Source organism: Tachysurus vachellii, chromosome 19 (genome assembly GCF_030014155.1).
Source record: "Tachysurus vachellii isolate PV-2020 chromosome 19, HZAU_Pvac_v1, whole genome shotgun sequence".
Classification (NCBI taxonomy): domain Eukaryota; kingdom Metazoa; phylum Chordata; class Actinopteri; order Siluriformes; family Bagridae; genus Tachysurus; species Tachysurus vachellii.
In genome coordinates this window covers 21,747,967-21,771,185 of record NC_083478.1, presented here as the reverse complement: position 1 = coordinate 21,771,185, position 23,219 = coordinate 21,747,967, and the positions used below count along the sequence as shown (strand labels likewise).

General features: G+C 42.8%; 2 protein-coding genes and 1 long non-coding RNA gene across 9 annotated transcripts in view; all 3 read left to right on the top strand.

Moving 5' to 3' along the window:
- Positions 1-2,699: 2,699 nt before the first annotated feature.
- On the top strand, positions 2,700-10,808 carry mepceb (methylphosphate capping enzyme b). 2 transcript variants are annotated; one of them, XM_060894186.1, is made up of 5 exons: positions 2,700-2,748; positions 3,981-5,659; positions 5,869-6,087; positions 6,261-6,384; positions 10,381-10,808. In XM_060894186.1, exons 2-5 carry the CDS (start codon positions 4,139-4,141, stop codon positions 10,485-10,487), a joined length of 1,971 nt encoding a protein of 656 aa, XP_060750169.1. In that variant the 5' UTR covers positions 2,700-2,748; positions 3,981-4,138; the 3' UTR covers positions 10,488-10,808. The 2 variants fall into 2 exon arrangements, with proteins under 2 accessions (XP_060750169.1, XP_060750168.1); XM_060894185.1 differs by lacking the exon at positions 2,700-2,748 and adding an exon at positions 3,226-3,515.
- A 1,647-nt stretch (positions 10,809-12,455) lies between these two features.
- Positions 12,456-15,318, top strand: LOC132861840 (uncharacterized). The gene is made up of 3 exons (XR_009649979.1): positions 12,456-12,571; positions 14,852-14,954; positions 15,143-15,318. It is a non-coding gene; the product is annotated as an uncharacterized LOC132861840 (long non-coding RNA).
- A 2,399-nt stretch (positions 15,319-17,717) lies between these two features.
- psip1b (PC4 and SFRS1 interacting protein 1b) overlaps positions 17,718-23,219 on the top strand; it is an 11,953-nt gene continuing 6,451 nt past the window's right edge. Inside the window, exons 1-9 of one of the 6 annotated variants that reach the window (XM_060894197.1) lie at positions 17,720-17,918; positions 18,509-18,601; positions 18,744-18,805; positions 19,058-19,196; positions 19,313-19,765; positions 20,004-20,435; positions 20,625-21,564; positions 21,800-22,587; positions 22,681-22,859. In XM_060894197.1, coding sequence (XP_060750180.1) covers positions 18,515-18,601; positions 18,744-18,805; positions 19,058-19,196; positions 19,313-19,765; positions 20,004-20,435; positions 20,625-21,564; positions 21,800-22,587; positions 22,681-22,859 — 3,080 coding nt within the window. In that variant the 5' untranslated portion in view covers positions 17,720-17,918; positions 18,509-18,514. Of the gene's footprint in view, positions 17,919-18,508; positions 18,602-18,743; positions 18,806-19,057; positions 19,197-19,312; positions 19,766-19,922; positions 21,565-21,799; positions 22,588-22,680; positions 22,860-23,219 lie in introns of those variants that run through there. The other 5 variants (XM_060894195.1, XM_060894193.1, XM_060894196.1 and 2 more) reach the window with 5 other exon arrangements.

Sequence of the window (23,219 nt, the reverse complement as noted above, 5' to 3'; positions counted from 1 at the left end):
TCTTTAGCAACTTTAGCTCAGTACATCATTAGCATCATTAGCTCAGTACATCATTAGCATCTTTAGCTCAGTACATCATTAGTATCTTTAGTACCTTTAGCTCAGTACATCTTTAGCATCTTTAGCTCAGTACATCATTAGCATCTTTAGCAACTTTAGCTCAGTACATCATTAGCATCTTTAGCTCAGTACATCATTAGCATCTTTAGCAACTTTAGCTCAGTACACCATTAGCATCTTTAGCTCAGTACATCATTAGCATCTTTAGCATCTTTAGCTCAGTACATCTTTAGCATCTTTAGCATCTTTAGCTCAGTACATCATTAGCATCTTTAGCATCATTAGCTCAGTACATCATTAGCATCTTTAGCTCAGTACATCATTAGTATCTTTAGTACCTTTAGCTCAGTACATCTTTAGCATCTTTAGCTCAGTACATCATTAGCATCTTTAGCAACTTTAGCTCAGTACATCATTAGCATCTTTAGCTCAGTACATCATTAGCATCTTTAGCTCAGTACATCATTAGTATCTTTAGCACCTTTAGCTCAGTACATCATTAGCATCTTTAGCATCTTTAGCTCAGTACATCTTTAGCATCTTTAGCATCTTTAGCTCAGTACATCATTAGCATCTTTAGCATCTTTAGCTCAGTACATCATTAGCATCTTTAGCATCTTTAGCATCTTTAGCATCTTTAGCTCAGTACATCATTAGCATCTTTAGCATCTTTAGCTCAGTACATCATTAGCATCTTTAGCATCTTTAGCTCAGTACATCTTTAGCTCAGTACATCATTAGCATCTTTAGCATCTTTAGCTCAGTACATCATTAGCATCTTTAGCATCTTTAGCTCAGTACATCTTTAGCATCTTTAGCATCTTTAGCTCAGTACATCATTAGCATCTTTAGCATCTTTAGCTCAGTACATCATTAGCATCTTTAGCAACTTTAGCTCAGTACATCATTAGCATCTTTAGCTCAGTACATCATTAGCATCTTTAGCAACTTTAGCTCAGTACATCATTAGCATCTTTAGCAACTTTAGCTCAGAGCATCTTTAGCTCAGTACATCATTAGCATCTTTAGCATCTTTAGCTCAGTACATCATTAGCATCTTTAGCTCAGTACATCATTAGCATCTTTAGCAACTTTAGCTCAGTACACCATTAGCATCTTTAGCTCAGTACATCATTAGCATCTTTAGCTCAGTACATCATTAGTATCTTTAGCACCTTTAGCTCAGTACATCATTAGCATCTTTAGCATCTTTAGCTCAGTACATCTTTAGCATCTTTAGCATCTTTAGCTCAGTACATCATTAGCATCTTTAGCATCTTTAGCTCAGTACATCATTAGCATCTTTAGCATCTTTAGCATCTTTAGCTCAGTACATCATTAGCATCTTTAGCATCTTTAGCTCAGTACATCATTAGCATCTTTAGCATCTTTAGCTCAGTACATCATTAGTATCTTTAGCATCTTTAGCTCAGTACATCATTAGTATCTTTAGCATCATTAGCTCAGTACAATCAATGCACTTGAAACAATTATAACCCTAACCCTAACCCTAACCCTAACACATCACAAGAGACCAGATTACACTGTGTTTTATCTCTCTACGTAAATCTACGGAGGAATCACTCATTATGATAAAGATTCGCTTATTTTGGCTGTCAAACTTAATGACTGATGATTAACACGACAGGAAAATGTAGATAATTCAACGTGTAATAATGAACAGTGTAGTAAACAGTTATTTTTTATCTTTTGTCACTTGGGTTATGGTTAGGTTGTGGTTAGGTTGTGGTTAGGTTATGGTTAGGTTGTGGTTAGGTTGTGGTTAGGTTATGGTTAGGTTATGGTTAGGTTGTGGTTAGGTTATGGTTAGGTTGTGGTTAGGTTGTGGTTAGGTTATGGTTAGGTTATGGTTAGGTTGTGGTTAGGTTATGGTTAGGTTGTGGTTAGGTTATGGTTAGGTTGTGGTTAGGTTGTGGTTAGGTTGTGGTTAGGTTGTGGTTAGGTTATGGTTAGGTTGTGGTTAGGTTGTGGTTAGGTTGTGTAGTGGAAATTTTCACTTTAGAGATGTTCACACGAATCTGTCCTTCTATGCTTCTGATATTCCCACGGCTGGTGGTTATTGTGACTATAGTTTCTCTTCAACACTGTATCTATCAGACCTTTCCCGCGAGACCAGTTTGGTAGTTTGGAGAAGCAGGTAATGTTTTGTCTTTTACATGTCCTGTTTCATTTCTTTTACTGTCTATAAAACCCTGATGTTACCCATGATCGGCCCCTTCCTCTCTGATTTTACTCGTGGAGTGTTGGGTCCTTCTGCAAAGCTGAACACAATAAACCGTGGAACCTTTTTTACTCTTGCCCGAGCCCATCGGTGTGATATTTTATGCTTTAATTCTCTCAAACCTCAAATCTTCCACAACAGTTGTGGTTAGGTTATGGTTAGGTTGTGGTTAGGTTATGGTTAGGTTGTGGTTAGGTTATGGTTAGGTTGTGGTTAGGTTATGGTTAGGTTGTGGTTAGGTTGTGGTTAGGTTGTGGTTAACCCAGAGCGCTGCTGTTGTGAGACTGGACTACAAGTTCCAAAGAGACACAGCAGCTCGAAGAGGAAGCGTCTCTGATTAATGCCTTTCTCTGTGCTGTGATTGGACAGAACTACTCGGGCTTCTCAACTGTGATTGGCTAGTAGTTATTCGTCTTGGGCAGTCGGAGCGCGTTACCGGAATACAGGTGGGAAAAGTCTACAAATGTTAAGTGGGTATGATTGTGCGTAGAAATAACTTATTGTCGATTAAAATGCGACGTATTAGTATACAATATTTCATTTAGTGCAAAAGTGACATTTAAGCGAACTAAGTGCTGTCAGATGTAAGAGTTTTAAACAGAAACCCTGCTTGTTGTTTACACCGGAAGTTGGTGTCCGTGCACATTCCTGAAAAACCTACTTATATTTAGAAAGCTTTTAACAGTAAACGTCATTCTTGACTTTCTTATAATGAGAATATGGATTTATCCTAAATGATGGATTATATTTGTTGATGCTGTGAAATGAAACGTATGATTAGTTACGTTTCAGGCCGACAGTTTGGACCCCTAACTTGAGGTAAAGGCGGGACTTGGCAGCGCGTGCTTCAGTTGGAGCAATTCTATTGGACATGACGACGCTTACGGTTTCCATGGTGGCTTGTCATTGGTGGAGTCGGCTGTCCGTCAGGGTTTGTTCAGGGCTGTATGGAGCTATAAGAGCGTGGGTACCTCAGCAGTGAGATACAGAAGCCTTGAAGGCTCAGAAGCGAACATTTTACACGTTTTATAGAAAATAGAGAGAAAAATAAGCCCGCAGACGTTCACGCACACAGCATGCCGAGTCCTCACCGAGCTCGAAGCGTTTGAGAAATGCGTGTTTTCTGGAACAGGCGACACAGAGTTATATTTTTTTGGTGCATTTTTTTGGTTTGGGGTTCAAGGGTCACGGGATAACAAACAAGTCCGACACGGTAAATAAGATGGCGCTGAAGTCACAACTGTGGGGCTTTCGTGGTGTTTTGCAGAGAAAGCAGTAACTTGGGGGAGGGAATCTCTGAACCACAGCTCAACACAAGCAAGAAGGCGGAGCTCTCTGTGTGTGTGTGTGTGTGTGTGTGTGTGTGTGTGTGTGTGTGTGTGTGTGTGTGAGTGAGTGTGTGAGTGAGTGAGTGTGTGTGTTATAGTGTGTGTGTGTTATAGTGTGTGTGTGTGTGTGTGTGAGAGAGTGTGTGTGTGTGTGAGAGAGTGAGTGAGTGTGTGTGTGTGTGTGTGTGTGAGAGAGAGTGAGTGAGTGTGTGTGAGAGAGAGAGTTAGGTAGAGGGAGATCTGTCTTTATTTTAGTCTCCTCTGAGACACCAGTTTTCCACAGTGTTAATAATTATTAGCATTGCTGCTTTATGTTAGCATTAACTGTGCGGTTTGTGATTGTTTTCCAGCTCCACTGCAGTCTTCAGCCTTGGCCACAGTATCATGGGAACGTCTTTGAACCTATAAGCAGACAAGTTTTCTGCAAGTTTACAAAAGCAAATTTTATCAACAAATTTGGACGCCTTTCTCCCTGCTTGCCCATGCATGCAGAGCTGAGCAGTAGAAGATGATTGAGATGTCCATAGAGAAAGAAACTGTCTTAACAGGAGATGGAACGGCAGCCATTTTGAGCCCGTCACCATGCCAGAACCTAGTGGGGCACGTTAAGGCTCCGAGTCCGTCGTCTTTGGCACCAGTCAGCATTGACACACCGTTTATGGCTAATATGGTGCTAGCAGAAGTGGCTGCTAACCCAGCTTTGACAGAAGAGGTGGGACATGATGAGGAAATCACAGAGACGATGCAAACAAAAGAAAACAATAAACTCTTGTATGTGAAAAATGGTATAGAAGCCCATGCTGGGCCTCAGAAACTTGGCAAACGACGCTACAGCATGAATGCTGGCTTTAAGCACCCAGGATTTAGTAAGCGCAGACGGCGAGCTAACTCTGAGTGTGACCCAGTCTTACCCAGCAACTTCCTGTTGGGGGGAAACATTTTTGACCCTCTGAATCTCAACAGCCTGTTGGACGAGGAGGTGAACCGGGCACTGAACGCAGAGACGCCCAAATCATCACCACTTCCCTCAAAGAGCAGGGAGCCTGTCGAGATCCTGATCCCCAGAGACATCACTGACCCACTGAACCTCAGCGGCAAGGGCGGAAATGCCAATAGAGGCGTCCTGGTGTCGCCCTTAAAGAAGCGGCGCCATAGAAACAGGCACCATGGTGGCAGTGGTGGCCATCTTGAACCCTCGGACTCTGAAAAGACAAAAGGAGCTAAGGAGGATGGTGCTTTGTTTCCTGGACAGCACTTAGAAGAGGAACCAGCTGAAGAGTCGCCGCAGCCCTACGAACTCAACACGACCATCAATTGCCGTGACGAAGTGGTTCCGCCCATTCTGCCACGATGCCGGTCCACAAACTCTGCTCCCCAGACTAGAACTAAAAACTCCTCCACTCTGCATTCCAAGCACAGAAAGCGCAGACGAACAACCAGTCATTCAGAACGCTCGTCGTCCATCACGTCAACTCCCATCAATAAGCAGCTTAATTTAGACAGAGGGCGGAGTCAGACGTTTCACACACCCATTGTGGGTGGAACCACAGGAAGCAATTTTGCAGCAAACCGTTGCATGTCACAGAAAAATCGATGCAAACCAAGACGTGACTACCATTACGGCACCTATAGCCGTTACTATGGTTATCAGACACCGACTCTGAACGTAGATCCACGTCTGGCGGCGTTCAGGTCCGAATGGTTCAGTGGGAAAAAAGTCCTGGAAGTTGGATGCAATGTAGGTCATATGACTCTCGCCATCGCTAAGAACTGGAGCCCTGCTCACATCCTGGGCTTGGATATCGATGGCGGTGTGGTTCATGCTGCACGACAGAACCTCCGCCACTTCCTGTCTGAGCTGCAGAAAAAGGAAGCGAGACCACATACATACACACAGGGGAACTCTTGCAAAGTGGAGACAAAGCGGGCATTCCCTGTTTCTTTAAGACTATGCAGGGGTCCGATTGCTGCTCCTCCCTTACTGCCTCCTGCCCCTGGTGTGTTTCCTAACAATGTGTCCTTCATGAAGGTAAGTGTGTGTGTGTGTGTGAGAGAGAGAGTGTGCGAGTGAGTCTAGCTGATTGTGTAGTTTTTTTGCTAGGTGAGTGTTTGCTTTGTAGTTCAGATTTAGTTCAGTTTCCCTCTCACTGGTTTAGCTTTTAGCTGCAAGTTTGCTTTTCAGTTTTTAGTTTGTTTTTGAGCGTGTGTGTGTGTGTGTGTGTGTGTGTGTGTTTGTAGGGGAACTACGTCCCAGAGAGCGATGCGGTGGTGATGTCTCAGAGTGCAGAGTACGATGTCATCGTGTGTCTGAACGTGACGAGGTGGGTTCAGCTGAACTGGGGAGACGTCGGGCTCCAGCGACTCTTCAGACGTGTTTACTCACAGCTGAACCCCGGGGGAGTGTTTATTCTTCAGCCACAGCCATGGAGCTCCTATAGCAAGAGGAAGAGACTGACTGTAAGTGTGTGTGTGTGTGTGTGTGTGCAGAATAAACTCAAATGAACCCCTAACTGAAGACATCCAGTCTAACATTAACCCCGTACTAACTCCAGGTCTGTGTGTAGAACAGATTAGACTCTAGTCACTAGACTCTTCTGCTTTTCGAGACTAATCCCTGTTTGTGTTTTTAGGAAACGACTCACAGGAACTACAACAACATTCGGCTCAGACCGGATCAGTTCAGCTCCTACCTCACCTCTGAGGTGGGGTTCTCCAGCTATGAGCTCATCAGCACCACCAAGAGCTGCTCTAAAGGTAAAACCCCACAACGGCCTCCTTCATCACACACACGTTATTCTAGGGTTTCTTTTATAGCTGTCTGCTATTTGAGAGGGAAATTACAATAAAATGACTGACACCTTCCCCCAGTGACTCCGCCCCTTCTGCTGAATTCCCATGTCTTGGTGAGTGGGTGGAGTTTATTTCAAGCCCGTACACTAAGCAGTGAGCTCTATTGCATCGCATTACTTTTTTTTAGGGTTTCTTTGAACTGATGTAAAAGGCAAAAATCCACAATATATAAATCTTTATGTTGAGTATCAGCAGTGCTGCTGTATTAAAAGCTCAGAAATCCAGTAGCAACCAGGGGGTGATATCAGCTACCTGTCGCCCTCTAGTGTGACTACAGGGTAAGACACAAACAACTAAACAAGCGTTTCATCTGAGCCACATTACTGCACACTGTGCACACTACACACTATACACTACACACTATACACACTGCACACTCTATACACTACACACTATACACTACACTATACACTACACACTATACACTACACACTATACACTATACACTACACACTATACACACTGCACACTCTATACACTACACACTATACACTACACACTACACACTATACACACTACACACTATACACTACACACTATACACTACACACTATACACACTACACACTATACACACTGCACACACTATACACTACACACTGCACACACTATACACTGCACACACTATACACACTGCACACTCTACACACTATACACACTGCACACTCTATACACTACACACTATACACTACACACTATACACACTGCACACTCTATACACTACACACTATACACTACACACTATACACTACACACTATACACTACACACTATACACACTGCACACTATACACTACACACTATACACACTGCACACTCTATACACTACACACTATACACTACACACTATACACTACACACTATACACTACACACTATACACACTGCACACTCTATACACTACACACTATACACTACACACTATACACTACACACTATACACTACACACTATACACACTGCACACTCTATACACTACACACTATACACTACACACTATACACTACACACTATACACTACACACTATACACACTGCACTATACACACTGCACACTCTATACACTACACACTATACACTACACACTATACACTACACACTATACACTACACACTATACACTACACACTATACACACTGCACACTATACACTACACACTATACACACTGCACACACTACACACTATACACTACACACTATACACTACACACTATACACTACACACTATACACTACACACTATACACTACACACTATACACACTGCACACTATACACACTGCACACTCTATACACTACACACTATACACTACACTATACACACTACACACTACACACTATACACACTATACACTACACACTACACACTACACACTACACACTATACACTACACACTATACACTACACACTATACACTACACACTATACACACTGCACACTCTATACACTACACACTATACACTACACACTATACACACTGCACACTCTATACACTACACACTATACACTACACACTATACACTACACACTATACACACTGCACACTCTATACACTACACACTATACACTACACACTATACACACTACACACTATACACTACACACTATACACTACACACTATACACACTACACACTATACACACTGCACACTCTATACACTACACACTATACACTACACACTATACACTACACACTATACACTACACACTATACACTACACACTATACACACTGCACACTCTATACACTATACACTACACACTATACACTACACACTGCACACTCTATACACTACACACTATACACTACACACTGCACACTCTATACACTACACACTATACACTACACACTATACACTACACACTGCACACTCTATACACTACACACTATACACCACACACTACACACTATACACTACACACTGCACACTCTATACACTATACACTATACACTGTACACTCTATACACTACACACTATACACTACACACTGCACACTCTATACACTATACACTACACACTATACACTACACACTATACACACTGCACACTATACACTACACACTATACACTACACTATACACTATACACTACACTATACACTACACACTATACACTACACACTATACACACTGCACACTCTATACACTACACACTATACACACTACACACTACACACTATACACTACACACTATACACACTACACACTATACACTACACACTATACACACTGCACACACTATACACTACACACTATACACACTGCACACACTATACACTGCACACACTATACACTACACACTATACACTGCACACACTATACACACTGCACACTCTACACACTATACACTACACACTATACACTACACACTATACACACTGCACACTCTATACACTACACACTATACACTACACTACACACTATACACTATACACTATACACTACACACTATACACTACACACTATACACACTGCACACTCTATACACTACACACTATACACTACACACTATACACTACACACTGCACACTCTATACACTACACACTATACACTACACACTGCACACTCTATACACTACACACTATACACTACACACTATACACTACACACTGCACACTCTATACACTACACACTATACACCACACACTACACACTATACACTACACACTGCACACTCTACACACTATACACTACACACTATACACTACACACTATACACTACACACTGCACACTCTATACACTACACACTGCACACTCTATACACTGTACACTCTATACACTACACACTATACACCACACACTACACACTGCACACTCTATACACTACACACTATACACTACACACTATACACCACACTCTATACACCACACACTACACACCACACACTGCACACTCCATACACTACACACTACACTATACACCACACACTGCACACTATACACCGCACACACTATACACCACACACTGCACACTCTATACACCACACACTATACACCACACACTGCACACTCTATACACTACACACTATGCACCACACACTGCACACTCTACACTATACACCACACACTACACACCACACACTACACCACACACTGCACACTATACACTGCACACTCTATACACTATACACTACACACTATACACCACACACTGCACACACTATACACCACACACTACACTCTATACACCACACACTGCACACTCTACACTATACACCACACACTGCACACTCTATACACTATACACCACACACTGCACACTCTACACACTATACACCACACACTGCACACTCTACACTATACACCACACACTGCACACTACACACCACACACTGCACACTCTATACACTACACACTATACACCACACACTATACACTCTACACACTATACACCACACACTGCACACTCGATACACTATACTCTATACACCGCACACTCTACACTTTATACACTATACACCACACTCTACACACACTCTATACACTATACACACTCTATACACACTTTATACACTCTACACACTATACACACCCCATACACACTCTACACACTATGCAAACGCTATACACCACACACTTTACACTTTACACTTTACACACTCTATACACGCTATACACTCTACACAGTATACACTGTACACACTCTATATACACTATACTCTCTCTACACTGTAAACACCCACTACACTCTGTACTCTATATACACTATATACACACTCTCTACTATACTCTCTTTACACTTTATACACACTACACTCTGTACTCTATATACACACTCTCTACTATACTCTCTTTACACTTTATACACACTACACTCTGTACTCTATATACACACTCTATACTTTTATACACTCTTTACACACTATATACGTGTTTCTTTTTTTTTTTGGTTTCTTGTTCCCAGGAATACAGAGGCCGATCTATCTGTTCCACAGTGGCCCCGCCTCCAGCAGGAAGTCATCCACTAGAAGAGGAAGTGACACACAGGATGAGGAAAAAGAAACCCAGTGAATGTTTATGCTTCAGTGCTGCTTTAATTAGAGACGTGATCACTTCCACAGGACTCTGTTCCTAAAGAGCCACAGTCCCAGTACACACACACACGCACACACAGTATATTAATCTTTTTAATAAAAGGTTGTCTTGTTTCTAGCAGCTCAACATTTGTTTGTATTGTAAATTTAGGCTTGTGTGTAGCTTTAACTGTAAATGTAAAAAAAAAGTTCATATAAACATTTTCAAGCTGTTTTTTGAAAAGTGTGTTTGAGAGAATCAGAGAATGTAACTGCTTTTAAAGGTTTTTGTTGTATGGAATAAATAATTGAGTCTTTACTTTGTCGTGTGTGTGTGCGTGAGTGTGTGTGTGTGGCCCAGTATTTTAACCTGGGGGGGGATTGGCTTCTAGTAACTAATATTACTGCATTAACATTCATTCAGTCATCTTCTACCTCTTATCCGAACTACCTCGGGTCACGGGGAGCCTGTGCCTATCTCAGGCGTCATCGGGCATCAAGGCAGGATACACCCTGGACGGAGTGCCAACCCATCACAGGGCACACACACACACACACTCTCATTCACTCACGCAATCACACACTACGGACAATTTTCCAGAGATGCCAATCAACCTACCATGCATGTCTTTGGACCGGGGGAGGAAACCGGAGTACCCGGAGGAAACCCCCGAGGCACGGGGAGAACATGCAAACTCCACACACACAAGGTGGAGGTGGGAATCGAACCCCCAACCCTGGAGGTGTGAGGCGAACGTGTTAACCACTAAGACACCGTGACCCCACTGCATTAACATATGATTCTAGTTTAAATGATTAAGTTTTAGGGTTTTTTAATTTCACTCTGAACTTATTAACACACACGGTTTATATTTTCTAAATACGTCAAACAAACACACACACATTGGAAACGCTGTGAAACAGTTTCAGCTGTTAATTATGACAAAAAAGGCAAACTTTCTCAGTAAGTCTGGAAATCTTCTGCATGTCACAACAACAACATGCCAAGTTGGATCATCCACAAAGAGACACACACACACAATGTGGGACAGAAAGTGGCAACAAAGGGAGGGAGCAGAAAAAGAGGGTAAAAGATAAAAGTAAGATTTTTTCCTCCTCTCTCCTGAGTCTCCATTCTTTTGGCTCGGTCACTTGAATCCTCCTACTGGCCACAGCTCACAGGTGTGTGTGTGTGTGTGTGTGTAAGAGATGGAATACTCTAACAAGGACACACAGAAGCTTTGATGTCCCATAAAGACACAATGTCCTAAAAGACACAAAACACTAATGATGAAAAACATCATTGTCCCATAAAGACACACACACACACATCAGTTCTGTGGGTAAACACAATGATAATCAGTAATCTATACCAACTTTATTTCTATACAAATCTGATTCTTATGTTGTCAAAGGTTTTACACACCCCTGACTGAATGTGACACTTAAAAACAATATGGTGTTTAAATTCATTCAGGTGTGTGTGTGTATGTGTGTGTGTGTGTGTGTTAGAGAGAGAGAGAGAGTGTGTGTGTGTGTGTGTGTGTTAGAGAGAGAGAGAGTGTGTGTGTCAGAGAGAGAGAGAGAGAGTGTGTGTGTGTTAGAAAGAGAGAGAGAGTGTGTGTGTGTGTGTTAGAGTGTGTGTGTGTTTGTCTCTCTCTCTCACACACAAACTCTCTCTCTCTCTCTCACACACACAAACTCTCTCTCTCTCTCTCTCTCTCTCTCTCTCTCTCTCTCTCTCACACACACACACACACACACTCTCTCTCTCTCACACACACACACTCTCCCACACACACACTCTCTCTCTCTCACACACACTTTTTTTCTCAATCTGCCTCTTCAGACTCATCCAGTCACATCTGTGTTCACTTCCCCGTTATCACTGAGTGGGTGGAGTTATGAAATGTACATTTACAAAAGGACCAAGTAAAGGACCATTTATTTAGACAGACACACAGACACACACACACACACACACACACCTACAAACACACACCACGAACAGGACACATGCTGTTTAGGACCGGATCAGACATGCAGACATGGACACACACTGTCCACACACTCGATCAGCAGGTTGGTATTATTTTATACACACACACACACCACGCACACACACACACACACACACACAATTTCAGTTTTATTGTCTGTGATTGTGAAGCATTTCTGTGTGTATTTATTTGTTCCGTTGTGTTGAGTCTCTCACTATAAATAAGTTTATAGGATTAGAAACAGATTCGATTCAGTTGATGAATGATTTCTATAAATACTTGTTATGAATATTAATGACATATTTATAGATTGTTGGTCTGAAAGTTCTCAAAATTAAAATATTTTTCTGCATAAAAACTATTTAACTGTTATTTGGTCACATAAATAGATATATAAATAAATAAATAAATAAAAAGTGTTCTTTATTAATCTTTATTAAATTGTTTATTAAATGTTTTTTCATTAAATCATTAAAAATACTAGATTAATAAAAAAAAATTAGATTAATAATTATTCTAATATAAATAAACATTTAGAATAAATTAAAAACAGCAGATTTCATTCAATTATTTTCTATAATTAATTTATTAATTATTTATTAATTAATTAATTTCTATAATTTAATTATAAATATTTCTAAATATTCGACTCGTGTTAATGATGGGAATTTTCCAGATAATGCAGAATAATATTTAGGGTTCAAGCGCGAAGCGCAGAACACTATTGTATTCGTTCTGACTTTTATTATTATTATTATTATTCTTCTTCTTCTTCTTATTATTATTATTATTATTATTATTATTATTCCGACCCTAGAAACGATCATGCAGCCCAAACCGTAAGGCCTAGAGAGCTCAAACTTGGTCAGATGGTAGTACTGGTCACAGTTACTCAGGGCCAAGGACTCAGCGGAATCGGATTACTCAACGTGTTTGTCCCCATAACCCCTAAACCCCTAAAACCCCTATGTCCAAATCTCAAGTGCTTTATATCATTGGAATCCTTGGCTCATGACTTAAAAAACGTATATCTCCAATTTCATTTCCGCCATTACATTTTTTCGCTATAGCGCATTTTGTCCGAAACCTACTTTTGCGACCTAGTCCTAGGTTTTTCACCTGATCGAGACCAATCCAGTGCAGTAATATTCTCTGGAGTCTCAATGTCAATAATTATGGAAAAAAGTCAAAATTTTGATTCAGGGTCCTTAAGGGGCCCCAAAACGTTCGGACTGTGAGGAGCCAGTTTTACTAAAATGTCAATAACTCAAGAACTAAATGAGCTATCAACACCAAACTTGGGACACATGTGAAAGAGGTCAAACTGAGGTCACAGTTCAAAAACCGTGGCGATTGTTTGGTCTTGTTCTCTCTCTCTCTCTTTGCTCCACTATCTATCTTTTCAGATCCCTACCATTGGACATCTCCTGTCAATCTTCATTATCCTGTGTGACATCACAGTCTGAACACAGTTCTAGAATCAGAGATTCTTCTGATTCTAGAATCTCTGACATTTTTTACACACACTCACTCACACTTGCACACTTACTCACACTCGCACACTCACATACTCACTCGCACACTCAGTGAACGTGATAACTGAATAAAAGACAAAGAGACGTTTTGCTTTGCACGAGGATTGTAGACTCACCGATATGACTTTGTTTATTTTAGGGAAAACTGGACAGGTGAGTACTTCACATGACATATATTATGGCACCTTCTGTAACTTGCGGGTCACTTTGTGTATGTGAAAATCCTTTAAGGTCTTAGACTCCCTAAAGGCCTTAAACGCTTGAACCTGGGAAATGCTGCTTGCAGCTTTGATTATTAATCTATTTGTTAATGTGTTACTGTGTGAATCATTCATTCATTCACTCATCTTCTACCGCTTATCCGAACTACCTCGGGTCACGGGGAGCCTGTGCCTATCTCAGGCGTCATCGGGCATCAAGGCAGGATACACCCTGGACGGAGTGCCAACCCATCGCAGGGCACACACACACTCATTCACTCACGCAATCACACACTAGGGACAATTTTCCAGAGATGCCAATCAACCTACCATGCATGTCTTTGGACCGGGGGAGGAAACCGGAGTACCCGGAGGAAACCCCCGAGGCACGGGGAGAACATGCAAACTCCACACACACAAGGCGTCACACTGGAGGTGTGAGGTGAACGTGCTAACCACTAAGCCACCGTGCCCCCCATGTGTGAATCAGTAAAACTGTAATATTATATAGAAATATTCTCTAAAGTATGCACAAGTTACTGTTTGTTTGTTTGTTTGCTTGTTTTTTGCAGGTGAGCTTTTTTGATTGTCAGTCAGTTAAATAAGAAAACGTTCTTCTTGTCTCAGGTGCTCAGGTGTACAGACACAAACTGCAGCTGCGAGTGTTTCCTGCCTGAACCATTCGATCTGAGGTCATGTGAACGCTGCAAACACGGCTGGGTGATGCACGGTGTGTGTGTGTGTGTGTGTGTGTGTGTGTGAGATGGAATCTCCATCACCTGAAAATGTGAACTTGTTTTCTTTGTGTGTGTGTGTGTGTGTGTGTGTGTGTGTGTGTGAGAGAGAGGTGGAATCTCCATCACCTGAAAATGTGAACTTGTTTTCTTTGTGTGTGTGTGTGTGTGTGTGTGTGTGTAGCTCTCAGTAAGCTGAGTGTGTGTTCAGATCAGGTGGAGGTTGTTCACTCAGGTGTTGTGTGTGACCTCAGTGCTCTGATCCTGTTCAGTACACACGCCTTTCCCATCAGGATGAAGATTCTCCTGGACAGACTCTTTAGTGTCCTCACACACCAACACGTCCTCAACATCCTGCACACACACAGCTGGACCCTGCATGATTACGTCCGAGGATACAAGCTGCAGGTTCACACACACACACACACACACGCACACACACACACATGCACACAAACACACACGCACACACACACGCACACACTCATACACATACACTCACACACACACACACACACACACATACATCTGTTCCTGTGTGTTTTCTGTGCAGGACTCGTCAGGGAAGGTTTTGGACGTCTGGGTGATCATGACACCTCAAGACGAATCTGTGACCCTGCACCAGTTTTTACGTTTTGGCGAAACTAAATCCATCGCAGAGCTCATGATCTCGCAGCACTCGCGGCTTCTGCTTTCACCAAACGTCTCCACATCCACACCGCACCGGCTCGTTCTCAACACAGGTCAAAGTCTCCAGATGGATGGAATCAACAGAGGTCAAAGGTCACCTGGATCGAGCCATTTAGGAAATCTTTCAGGAGGCATAGAGGAATGCTGCGAGTCTTCCTCATCATGTCTTCGCAAGATTCCACTAGAATCCACTTGTACACTCCAGCGAGACCAAGGGATAAAACTTGGAGACAACGCAGAAGCTCCAGCAGCGATCGCGGCCAATTCCCTGATACGAGGAGGAGAAGGGAGGAAACACCGAGGTCAGTAAAAATGAAACAAACACAAAAAAGTTCTTCATTAGAAAAACCTTCCTCAGTAGCACTAAATCAGCGCTAGCATGTTAGCAGGAAAGTAAATCTCACAGTGGAGAGAGAGGAGTTCATAAGCTTTAGTGAAATAGTGAATCTTACACAGTGCTCTTCCTCATCATCATCCTCTTCCTTAGCATCATCAGCAGCTGTAGTGTTACATTTACTTACACTGGTTACTTTCCTTGTTTTTTTTTTTCAGAAGTGGGGGATCGTCGTTCATGCTTGTCTTCTGTGCGAAAGTCTCGTGTGAGCTGTGGCTTGTGTGGGAAATCGTTCTATGACAGGGGAACGCTGAAGATTCACTACAATGCTGTGCATCTTAAAATCAAACACCGCTGCACTGTGGAGGGCTGCGGCATGTTGTTCAGCTCACTGAGGAGCCGCAACAGACACAGTGCTAATCCAAACCCACGCCTGCACCACACACACCACACACACCACACACACCACACACACTCCATGACGTGGCAGTGGTCTTCATCCCAATCTTCCACGTCTGCAGTAAAATTCCCACAGGAAGTGAAACTCTTTGAAGCGGCTATGCTAGCACCTGCTAGCACATTGTGTGTAAACACAAATAATTACACAGAAATGATCGATCGACGTAAAATATCAGTTTACAGTGCCAATAGTGCAGGGGGCGGGGCTTCCACTCATCTCTGGACCAATCAGAATGCATGTGAAGTCACTGGTTCAACAGCCAGAAAGAAATCCCGCAAGTCCTCCATGCCGGTGAAGATCAGAAGGGAGACGGGTGATAACAACACATGATGCTAGCACATAATGACACATGAACAGCTAGCATCTGATAAACAGGCAATGTGTAACCCTGGCAATGACCTTTAACCCCTCTGAACTGTTTCCAACATGTGGTGTTAATAGTATTGTGCTTTATCACGTCTCATCAATTAAACACTGCGTTCTGAGTGTGTGAACAATATGTTAGTTATTGTGGAATAAGTGTGATGTAAAAGTGTGTAAACATCCTTTGTGTAAACACTTTATCATGGATAAAATATTAAGAAATATTCAATATTATTATAATTAATAAAAGCTAATGAATATCTGACTGACTACAGAAACTCTTCTGGCTTGGTGGTGTGTGGCAGTCGATAAAACCGTCTGGCAAATGCTAGTGAAATGTGTCACACAGACTGAGGAAGCATTCTGATCAAAGTTGGCCCAGGTGATGAAGGTGCCCCAGTGACCATCAGGTCAAAGTTGGCCCAGGTGATGAAGGTGCCCCAGTGACCATCAGGTCAAAGTTGGCCCAGGTGATGAAGGTGCCCCAGTGACCATCAGGTCAAAGTTGGCCCAGGTGATGAAGGTGCCCCAGTGACCATCAGGTCAAAGTTGGCCCAGGTGATGAAGGTGCCCCAGTGACCATCAGGTCAAAGTTGGCCCAGGTGATGAAGGTGCCCCAGTGACCATCAGGTCAAAGTTGGCCCAGGTGATGAAGGTGCCCCAGTGACCATCAGGTCAAAGTTGGCCCAGGTGATGAAGGTGCCCCAGTGACCATCACATCACTCACACTAATAGTTACTGAGGAGGAAAATGTTTCTTAAAGGCGCTTAGTGATCACGCTCCAGCACAGCAGGTGGCAGTAGTCCGGTGAGTTAGTTTACAGAGCCGCCATGTTGATTCTAAACAAGACCGAACAAATCGAGAAAGCGGCTCTCAGCACCTCAGTGTTCTTATCAAACCCGCCTTCTGATCTGTGATTGGCTAAGTCACATTTATTTACCCTCACTCACCAATCAGAGAGGTCTACTTCATAAAGCGGGATACTAACCAACCAATCGTAACGTCTGAGGCGGGACTAGAAGTGTGTGAGGGAGAAACCGTGTTGAATGGCAGAGAGCGCGAGAGGAATTAAATGTGATATAGTTTCATGAACACATTAGTGCTGTAGAGTCGGTGAGTGTGTGTGTGTGTGTGTGTGTGAGAGTGAGTGTGAAGTGTGAAGTGTACACACTCCTTTATACAGCAGTGTGCTGAGCGCGTTCGTTTTAAACAGATAGATGGCGACATTCCTGTAGTGTTTCTCTACTGTTAGCATGTTAGCATATGGTTGTGTTCCAAATGACCCGGTAGTGTATTAGTGTAGTGTATATTATGGGCTGTTCACTATATAATTGTGTTTATAGTGTATAAGAGTAGTGTTCACTGTGGGCTGTTCACTATATAATTGTGTTTATAGTGTATAAGAGTAGTGTAGGGGGGCGTTGTGTATAAGAGTAGTGTTCACTATGGGCTGTTCACTATATAATTGTGTTTATAGTGTATAAGAGTAGTGTTCACTGTGGGCTGTTCACTATATAATTGTGTTTATAGTGTATAAGAGTAGTGTTCACTATGGGCTGTTCACTATATAATTGTGTTTATAGTGTATAAGAGTAGTGTTCACTATGGGCTGTTCACTATATAATTGTGTTTATAGTGTATGAGTGCACTTTACTGGTGTGTGTATACAACTGACACAAATTGCGCATGTATGTGTCTTATAGTGTAAGATGAAGTGTGTGTCTCTGCACCATGACTTCAGTCCAGGTGATGTCGTGTTTGCTAAAATGAAAGGGTATCCTTTCTGGCCTGCCCGGGTAACTAACACAGACACACAGACACACAGACACACATAAACACATAAACACATACACACACACACACACACACATACAGAGAGAGATACAGAAAGATGGACACATAAGGAGAGAGGCATGACTTTTTATTTTCCATGGACAGATTGCTGTTGGAAAGGCTCCAAGGAATAAGATCCCAATCTTCTTTTATGGAACACACCAGACGTGAGTACACACACACACACACACACACACACACACACACACAACATCTGCAGAAAATTTTACACACAATTCAGTGTTGATTACTCTGTGTGGGAATGTGATTTAATGTCAACAAGTGGCCTTATTGTATTGTGTATGTTGTTTGTTTGTCTTTGCTTCTCTAGATTTTTTTGTGAATGTTGAATTTTGTTTTTATTATTATTATTATTATTATTATTATTATTATTATTATTATTATTATTATTATTACAGAACAACTCTAGTTTCCAAGGACATCGTACATTACTGGCCCAACAAAGAGAAATATGGGAAGCCCATCAAACGAGGAGGTTTTCAATTGGCCATGTGGGAGATTGAAAATGACCCAGGGGTTGGTCTCAAAGGTCAAAAGGTCAGCATTCACCATATCCAAATGTTAGGACCTGTATGTATTGTGATTATGATTCAGTTTCCTACTTGCTCACTACACTCGGCACACTGCCATACCGGTTATTGTGTCTCTGACAGAAGGCCGATATGGTGAGGAAGGTGAAGGAAATGCGGAGGAAGGCGAGGACTACAGAAAAGAAGAAGACTCAGAAGAAAAATGAAGCCAGCTCTCCTCCTATTGATGCAACTCCGTTAAAGAATGATAAAACACCTGTAAAAGACAGCAGCACTCTGGAAAAAACATCCACCTCAGAGACACCGACTAGAAGACAGACGCCAAGCCAAAAAGAAAAGGGAACATCTGCAACTTTGGTGTCTAAAAAAGCAACAACTCAATCTAAAAAACTCACCACATCCAAAAAGGTCATCCTGGCCAAAAAAGCCATCGTTGCAAAAACATCAAGTGCAGTGAAGAAGAAAGATGCTGTCAGGAAGAAGATTATTTCAAAAGCAAAGATGGCCAAAGCCAAAAAGACAACAAGGACGAAGCTGAAGATAAAACAGAGTTTTATCAGAGTGAAAGAGATTAAGGTATGTAATCTGAGTTTGGACATTTTAATGCATGTTATTTTGATCATTTATACAACAAATGGAAATGATTATATTTAGCTAAGCAAGAGCTTTTTGCAGCATTCACTGGTTTTGTTTGGAATATCAGTACCTTGATTTTATCTTTCATTATTTATAGACAGAAGAATGATGTTTGAAGTGCCTGTCTAATATTGCAATGAATTTAACCAGTTATCGGCACATGCCTATTACACTGCAGCCAAACAGAGAGAGACCTGAGACTCGGCCCCGGACATCCAAAGGTTGGGTGAAGGTCACAGATCCACAGTTACAGAACCCTGAGGCTCGGCCACGGACATCCAAAGGTTGGGTGAAGGTCACAGATCCACAGTTACAGAACCCTGTGGCTCGGCCACGGACATCCAAAGGTTGGGTGAAGGTCACAGATCCACAGTTACAGAACCCTGAGGCTCGGCCACGGACATCCAAAGGTTGGGTGAAAGTCACAGATTTACAGTTACAGAACTCTAAGACTCTGCCTCAGAATGCCAAACGTTGGGTGAAGGTCACAGAACCACAGTTACAGAACCCTGAGACCAGGACCCGGAGGTCCATGGGTTGGGTAAAGGTCGAAGACCCACAGTTACCGAACCCTGAGACTCGACCCCGGAAGTCCAAGGGTTGGGTAAAGGTCGCAGACCCACCATTACAGAACTCTGAGACTCAGCCCAGAAACCCAGAGACACAGCCCAAGAATGCCAGGGGTTTGAGGAAGCATTCCGTTCCACACATACAAAACCCTGATGCTCGGCTTCGAACCCAACAGACTAGACCTCAAACCACAGAGACTTTGCCCCGGCACTCCAGGGGTTGGGTAAAGATCACAGATGCACAGCTACAGACCCCTGAGCCTCGACTACGAACCTCAGACACACAGCACCGGAATTTCAAGGGCTGGGTGAAAGTCACAGATCCACCATTAAAGACCCGAGAGTCTCGGCTACGGAACTCCAAGGGTTGGGTGCAGAGCACAGGGTTGCAGCTACAGAACACTGAGATTCAGCTTCAAACTCCAGAGATTCAGCTCCAAACCTTTGAGACTCGGTTACAGAGACCAGAGACTCAGCTTCAGAACACCAACACTTTGGTGAAGGTCACAGAGCAACAGCTTCAAGCCCCTGAGACTTCGCTGAGCACATCAGAGACTTCCATCCAAACCTCAGAACCGTGGCCACAGAGCCAAGAGGCCTGTCACAAAACCCCCGAAACACAACTAGGAGACCCAGATATTCAGTCGAGTGTAACAGAGATGCAGGTGCAACCCTCAGAGCCACGGCTCCAGAACCCAGATGTTCAGATACTAAAGCCCAAAACTTGGCTGAGGGTTACAGTGCCTCGGCTTCAGAGTTCTGAGACACTCCTGCGCAAACCTGAGATTCGGCTTCAAAACCTCCAAGTCTCACCCTTAAGATGCAAAGACCTACCTTCTGAACTACAAGACGACTCTCCAGTTGCTCCCCAAGTTGCTACCCATGAATCCATTGGAGACCCAGGTGCAACTCCACTGAAACCCCAACTCATCACTCCAGGTGAGCCCCAAGGCGCCGCTCTGCCTGAGGTGACGACAAGGAAACGGGAAGCAGAAAGTGAGGGAGAAAAGAGAGTGCTGAGGCGGAGGACAGAAGAGCAGAAGGATACAAAGGGAAAGGCTCAGAAGAAAGAGACTGAGAAGAAACAGACAAATGATGAATGGAAGGATAGAGAGAGGCAAAGGAAGGAGGAGGAGATTATACCAGCTGTCAATGTCTCCAGCCCTGCAGGTAAACATGCTCAGGCTTAAAACTGCATGCAGATTAATTACTGTGTTTTTAGGACATGATTAATTGGTCCTTGTCCCCAAATTTACACTCGGCAGACAATAACATCTAAGACATTAATAACATCCCAGAGTGAGAAGGTTAAGTGATGCTAGCAGAAGGTAAAGAACAGTTAAGCAAAGACTTGTTTTTATAGTTTGTGTGAGAAACTGTGCTTGTTTTTTTGTTTTGTTTTCAGCCTCAAAAAGGAAACGACAGGAAGAGAATCTCTGCCTTTTGGAGGCAGAAATAAGTGAGGCAGGAAAGAGGAAAAGGCAAGAGGCGGACAAGGGAGGACAGAGAGTGCTGAGACGGAGGACCGAAGAGCAGAAAGGAAAGAGGGATGCAGAGGAGAAGAAAGAGAAGAATTCACCAGAGGTTGAGTGGAAGGCTGGAGAGAAGGTGGGGGGAAGGGAGTACATGGAAGAGAAGAGGAAGAGAGAGGAGGATGAAAAGAAGAGAGTGGAAGAGATGGGGGAGAGGAAGAAGAAGCAGAAGAATGATGATGGAGTAGAGAAAGTGTCTAAGAATAAGAGAGAGGATGCGATTGAAAAGAACAAGAAAGGAGAGCAGGGGACAGAGCAGAAGATTATGGAGAAGAAGAAACAGGGGAATAAAGATTCAGTAGAGAATGGGACAGAGAAAATGAGAGAGGAAGAGGCTGAGAAGAAGGATAAGGAAGAAGAGGAGGAGTCGAGGGAGAAGGAGATTGAGGAGGAGTCGAGGGGGAAGGAGATTGAGGAGAAGGAGATGACGGAGAAGTTGTTTGAGGAAGAGACAAATGAGAAGCAGCAGCTGGATGACGAGCAGAGGAATGATTTTTTAGGAGATCAAAAAATTAATGAGGAAGAGAGAAAGGAAAAGAAGAATAAAGAAGAAGAGGAGAACGGAGAGGAGGAGTCGGAGTCTCCAAAACAAGAAGAGACGGAGGATGAAAAGAGGAAGCAAGTAGGAGAAAGAAATAAGACTCAACTAAAAACACTATCAGTAGGCCACACCCACTTTCTTTGTAAATTAAATAATTACACGTGTAATGTTTTTAAACCTCCTCCTTCTCTCCCTCTCTTTCTCTCTTTTTAGAGGAGTAAATTGTTGGCAGAGAAGAGGACGAGTGTTTTAAAGTCTCTCCAGGGGTTGGTCACGTCCAGCAAAAGCAGAAAACACAGTCAGGTCATAAACCAAGTGGAGAAGCACGATGGAAAAGACAGAAATGAAGCGATAGAGACGGAGAGCAGTGGAGAGATGGTGCAGACAGAGGAGTGAGTGAATACAGGAGTCAGCATGTTTTCACCTAACTAATGTTTAAATAATAATTAAATACTGTGTGTGTCTGTGTGTGTCTGTGTCTGTGTGTCTGTGTCTGTGTGTGTGTGTCTGTCTGTGTGTGTCTGTCTGTGTGTGTGTGTGTGTCTGTGTGTGTGTGTCTGTGTGTGTGTGTCTGTGTGTGTGTGTCTCTGTGTGTGTCTCTGTGTGTGTGTCTGTGTGTGTGTCTGTGTGTGTGTCTGTGTGTGTGTCTGTGTGTGTGTCTGTGTGTGTGTCTGTGTGTGTGACTGTGTGTGTCTGTGTCTGTGTGTGTGTGTCTGTCTGTGTGTGTCTGTCTGTGTGTGTCTGTCTGTGTG

Excerpts from the sequence above, each read along its gene's own strand:
- mepceb (XM_060894186.1), top strand. The coding sequence starts at position 4,139 with ATGATTGAGATGTCCATAGAGAAAGAAACTGTCTTAACAGGAGATGGA. Across the intron at positions 6,088-6,260 it reads GCAAGAGGAAGAGACTGACT|GAAACGACTCACAGGAACTA; the intron begins GTAAGTGTGTGT and ends TTGTGTTTTTAG. Across the intron at positions 6,385-10,380 it reads CACCAAGAGCTGCTCTAAAG|GAATACAGAGGCCGATCTAT; the intron begins GTAAAACCCCAC and ends TCTTGTTCCCAG.